Below are 6000 nucleotides of genomic sequence, written 5' to 3' on the forward strand. Positions count from 1 at the left end.
TTTTGGAGGTGTTGACGTTTGACAATTCTAAGGGTTGGTCCTCATCATGGGTTATTCAGGAAACAAACACTTCCCAATAAGTTAAACATTTTCTGGTAACATAAATTTAACGAGCCTTGTGGGCTCTGTATTAGTCATCCTTCGCAATCTTATGTGTCACAGCTTTTAATTAGGTGCCCCAAAGATAAAACGCTTTTTAACCAGGACCACTGAATTCAACATCAAAAGTAAGTACCTAAGACATGTTATTGGTCTTTTCCTCTTCCAGAGATTGGTACTTAACATATGTGATGGAGGTCTCCCCAATAATTGGAAACATTTTAAGAAATAGAAGCGAAAAAGTAGACACCAAAATATGCAATGCCCCATGGTTTTTTTTTTTTTTTCTCTTGATTTTCAGCTCCTCGTAGAATGTTATAAGTCAGCCTTTGCGAAAGTTTGTCCTTTGAATAATGACTAGTTGGAGGGTGGAAAAAGAAAGCTCTTGTATTCCCTGTTCATACTTTTTTTTTATTTTTTTTTATCTATATTCTCTTCAGGCCAATCCCTTCTTATGCTCACCAATTGTTTTGATGGAGCTTTAAGCATAATTGTTAAAGTAGAAACTTGAATTCAAAGTCAAGCATCGTTTTAGAACGTGTATATATATATTTTTGAGTAACATTGTGTTTCCGGAACAAACAATGTTTGGTAAACATAGAAAAAGTTTCACAAGATGAAAAATGAAAAACTGGTGTTGCTTATTGCAGAACTTTTTATTGAGACAGATAGTGATGATATTTTTTTTTTTTTTTCCTTTTTTATTGCACTGCATGGCTATGATATTTAGAAGCTGTTTTTGAACAGTGAAAGTCCTTCATTCCGGCTGAATAATACAAACGAAAGCGTGGAATCTGTGACTCCATAACATGGGAACTTGAATTAAATGCTTTACTGTGTTGTATTGGCCTGTTATAAGCTATACGTCAACATCAAGGCCATTCCCAATATCAAACCATTATGCCATTTTTTTATTGTATTTTTTTCCACTCAGCTCTTTTTGGCCTACACATGCCAGCTTCTGTCATCAATTTGGATCATTATTGGTTTACATGTCACATGATTGCCTTAATAGTTTTACTCGCTCTTTAAAATCTAAATGATGGGAGACTCACTTTTTGTTTTTGATATAAGATGGGAGCATCATCGCTTTTTAATGTATGGGAGGCTCATTTTTTGTACCAAGCCAAGTTGCGTTCTGGTTCTTCTTTCCTTATTTGGAAAACCAGTGACCTATTAAACAATTTATATATGTAATTTCCCCAATTTTTATATTTTACAATTAACCAATTGGATGGGTTGTTGATACCATTCAAAATTTGAATACAACGATAATTGAGTGCCGTTAAAATATTTCATAACTTTGTATTATTATCTTTTTAAAATACATTAAGTATCCATATCCCTGATGTGAGGAAAATCTAATTCAGATGGTTAAACATGATAGATGGTAAAAATGAAGTAGAAATGGAAAGGCCAAAGTAGTTTGTGCAAATCATGGTGAAAAAGTTAGCTAGTGCTCATTACCAATCATAGAATTACATTTGGTAAAAGTATAGATGTAAAATGAATGGTAAAGAAAGTAGTGATGGAAGAGAGACAGAAAAATATATTTCCCAACCAAGCCCCGTTACTTTATTGGCTGTGATTGATGAATCAATGTAGTATGTCCGGTCTTGAAAGCCATGTCATATCAACAATTTGAGGTTTGAGTTGATGGTTCATTTGAACCAAAAAACATCATGTATGTAGGAATTCATACTATGATACAATCTATCGTACACTTGAGATTATTTAGTGTGTATATTCTGCATGAGTATGATGGAAAAAAAAAAATCAAGTCTTGATAATTCCAAGTGTTTGTGGGTGAAGTGCGAGAGAGTGTTTAATATCTGCAATGTGAAGAGTGTGAGAGCCCATTGGAATTCTCCGAGTCCCGGAGGTGTCAACGACGCTGAGGAGCTTGCAAACGTGAATGTTGATCCGCACCCGTTGTTGGGCCTTGGGGGGAAGGTGGACTTTGTGGAAGCCCACAAGTTGCTTAAGTGGAGCCCAGTGGCCCTTTCCAGCAGGTGGTGCGGAGAACACTAGCAACGTGTGCGTGCCATCTCTGGATCCAACATTTTTAACGTCCACGTGAAGGCTAACAGAAAGCTTGCCACATCGTGCATGTGTCACTTTAATTGCCTTGTTTGCAATGTTGGAGGAGCTATTCCTGTGACGGTGCCCATCCACGGGAATTGATACCACTTTGGGTGCACTTGCCAATGTGTGAACAAAATGCGTGTAAGACAAACCGTAACCGAATGGATACACCACTGGGCCACTGTAAAATCTGTAGGTTCTTCCTGGGTAACCTTTTCTTTTGCTTGATCGCATTGCCATATTTGTCATTGCCAACTTTTCAACGTACCCTTCTGGGTACCATGTCATAGGTAGCTTGCCTCCTGAAATTTAAATATACGTATTTCATTACCTATCTATTTTCATACAGTTTATGGGCTTTTTCACAAGAGTTAAAAGAAGACAAACCAGGGTTAGATGTTCCAAACAAGATATCTGCAATCGCAGCACCACCGGCTTGGCCCGGATAACCGGCCCACAAAATTCCCTGGATTCTAGGGTCATTCTTTGCGAAAGTTATATCCACAGGCCCACCAGACATTATGACCAAAATCGTTGGGCCCTTGGAGGCAGATGCTACTTGGGACACAAGGTCTTGTTGGTGACCAGGAAGAAGCAGGCCAGCCCTGTCCACAGTTTCAGCCTCCATGGACTGATCCAGGCCCATCACCAGCACAGTTGCATCCGCTTGTTGGGCTGCATTTATAGCTTTCCCGAATTGCTTGTTGTCTCTGCAGGCCACATTTGCACAACCCGGCTCGTGAATAGTCTTGGTATATTTTCCTATTCCCTGCAAAGGGCTGGTGTATCCGCAAGCAATACCTAATAAGGAAGTGAAGAGATGGTTATGTTAAATTGATTTTTAGTTAACAAGATATTTGGGGAATGAAAAGTACCTGCATAGTTTCCGATCATTGTGACAGTGGCATTAGAATTGGGCCCAATAAGAGCGAGGGTGCGGTAACGCCTTGTGGAGAGAGGCAAAGAAGGGCCTTTGTTTTTAAGTAGAACAATCCCTTGTGTGGCGGCTTGAAGGGCAAGGTGTTGGTGACTTGGGGTGCACACATCTCTTGGGCCAAGATTGCCATACGGATGGCCCGATGGCTCACCGTCATACATCCCTAACCTCATTTGGACCGTTAACGTGTTCGCCAAGGCCCCATTGACATGGGCTTCAGTTAAGAGGCCTTTTTTGACAGCGTTGTTGGTGTGTTGGGCTAGAAAAGGGCCACAATCCAAATCCAAACCTGCTTTAATGGCATCGGCAGCAGCTTCTTCTGGCGTAGACGTGTAATGTTGGCTATTGTAAAAGACCCCAACGGAGTCACAGTCCGATACAATGTAGCTGAAGCGTAGGGGAAAGCAAAGAGTGAGATTTATTGTTGTGTTAGAGAGAATGAAAGTGTTTGCAGTGTAAGCTTACCCATTAAGACCCCAGAGGCCTCGAACGGTAGTCTTTAGGAGAACGGGATCGGCACAGGTAGGAACGCCGTTAACCTGATTGTAAGAACACATGACACTGGCCACGTTTCCTTCCTTAACGCACATCCTGAATGGGACGTTGAACGTGTCCTTCATATCCTGCTTGCTAACCTCTGCGTTGAAGTGAAAGCGATCCACACCGTTCCAATTATCAAGGTCATAAGCCGTAAAGTGTTTGCAAGAAGCAGCCACCTTCAACCGGTTACCGTCGTTCCCCTGTAATCCCCTCACGTAACTGGCCGCATACTTACCGGCTAGTAATGGATCCTCACCGGGAGTCTCCTGTCCGCGGCCCCACCGTGGGTCTCTGAAAATGTTGACGTTTGGGCTCCAGTATGTAAGCCCACCCGTTCCTCCGTTGTACATTGCTCTTGCTTCGTCGGAGGCCACCTAAGTTACAATTTTTATTAATTATTCAATTACAAAAATATTTTAATCATTTTATTGGAGAGCCATTGGTTTGCGTAAGATTCTTCTTCAGCATAAAATTCAAGATAGAGAATTAAATCAATGTCGAACAAATGTTCGCATGCATAGTGCACATAATCATCAATAATACTATATTACTTACTGTTAAATCTTTTTTCCTTTTTTTCATTCACGTTATATTTGTTTAAGGAGAGAAATAAAAACAAAATAAAACAATGGGTCAAAAATACATGATTTTTTAAGATTTTTATATAGTAAAGATAACAAATAAAAGTAAGGCCAATCAACGATTTTGAGAAATTAATAAAAGCAATACAAAATTCTTAAAACAATTATAACAGAAAAACATATTATTAGAAAACTTTGAACAAGATGTTTTCACATCCACCACGCAGTATGAAGTTCGACCATAAGTTTCTAAGGTATTAGTTTTGAGCAACACGGATCAATTTTGATGATATATACACATAATTTAATATTTTAAAATGTATTTACAACATTACAATTTTTAAATAAAAAAAGGTAAAATATCACTTGAATATTAAATATCAAAGAAAAGTTATTTTTTCGACAAATACATTGATTATTTACAAAATAGTCATTAATTTTTCTAATTACAGTACCTTCGGGAAAATATTTGTTAAAATTAAAAATGATAAAGTCCTATTTATATCAAATGTTTCTAAAAAAATATTTAATGGATTGAAAAAAGTTTGTTTCAAAATCTGATTGTACAATTTAATATAAAAAATTGAGGAAACTCATTTCAAATAATTCAAAAATAATTTTTATGATTAGAACGTCTTAAATATTAATCTAAATGTTTTTACTTACCGAATTCAACTTGTATTACCGGAAAAGAGCGACGAATTAATGGATGTAAGTATAAAACAAAAGTTGCACTTTCTTTCCAAAAGAATAGAAGTCTCACTGACTCCACTTTTCCAACTTTTTGACTAAAGTGACGAGAAAGATAAATGCGTGCCATCTACATTAATTTTTTTCTCCGCCTTCAATCTTTTTTCCCTTCAATATTTTTCCAGTTCAATCAATGAAAGATATATTTGTTAGCTTGTTTCCTGAGCTAACAAATATTTTAAACAAGAATAAATCAGTGGTACCTATTCCATTCTTCTAAGAAAACAGAAGCCATGAAAGAAAAGCTTACCTGTCCAATAGCTTCCCACAAAGAAGCATTGAAAGAAGCAGCGGTGGTGATGACTTGAGGGAAGCTGGTGGCGGCGGGGAACTGGCCGCCAAACTTGGTTCCGGGGCCGACATTTGAGACCCCATGCAGTGCCTCCGACCACCACTCATAGCCTTTGATTCCAAGCCGTGGAACTGCCGCCGCATTGTTCACCAGCAAGCTCACTTTTTCTTCCACCGTCAACCTTCCAATCAGGTCCTTCACCCTCTCCGCTATTGCCGCCGACGCCTTGCAAAAGGGTAAGCCCCTTGTGGCGGCGTTCTTTGGGTCACACGCAAAAGGCTCGCGTGCCTCGCCACCCCAGAGCACTATCAGGAAGAAGATAGTGGTGAGAGGTGAAAAGACTGAAGCCATTGTAGGGAAAGGGAAAATAAAAAGTAGTGGTGGCTTGAGAAGTTATGGGAGGGATGGAACAATGTTTATATATATGTAAGGGAACATCATGGCTTGTTGTTTCAGATAGAAGTTGCTATTAGCTGTTGGATTTTCCATTATCTTTTTACCTTCTTCTTCTTCTTAGGAAATGAAGCAACTTGGCTGGTGAGATTTAATGCAAGTTGGTGACTTCAAAAAAGTTATATCTGTAAATTTGTCAAATTAACAACTGAGAGAATTCATCACCTGCCGTATGTCGGTTTTAAAAACCACATTATAATGCTGTTACTTTCTTATTCTTTACGAAACTGAATTTACCATATTTACCATTGCAATGTTTTTAA

At 38.5% G+C, this 6000-nt stretch overlaps 1 protein-coding gene across 1 annotated transcript; it reads right to left on the minus strand.

Annotated features, from left to right (window-relative positions):
• Positions 1-1540: 1540 nt before the first annotated feature.
• On the minus strand, positions 1541-5635 carry LOC114189782 (probable beta-D-xylosidase 2). Its single transcript, XM_028078468.1, has 5 exons — positions 5243-5635; positions 3587-4035; positions 3060-3508; positions 2572-2985; positions 1541-2486 (listed from the first exon to the last, which is right to left on the minus strand). Exons 1-5 carry the CDS (start codon positions 5633-5635, stop codon positions 1876-1878), a joined length of 2316 nt encoding a protein of 771 aa, XP_027934269.1. The 3' UTR covers positions 1541-1875.
• Between the last annotated feature and the right edge of the window lie 365 nt (positions 5636-6000).

Source organism: Vigna unguiculata, chromosome 7 (assembly GCF_004118075.2).
Source record: "Vigna unguiculata cultivar IT97K-499-35 chromosome 7, ASM411807v1, whole genome shotgun sequence".
NCBI classification, from domain to species: domain Eukaryota; kingdom Viridiplantae; phylum Streptophyta; class Magnoliopsida; order Fabales; family Fabaceae; genus Vigna; species Vigna unguiculata.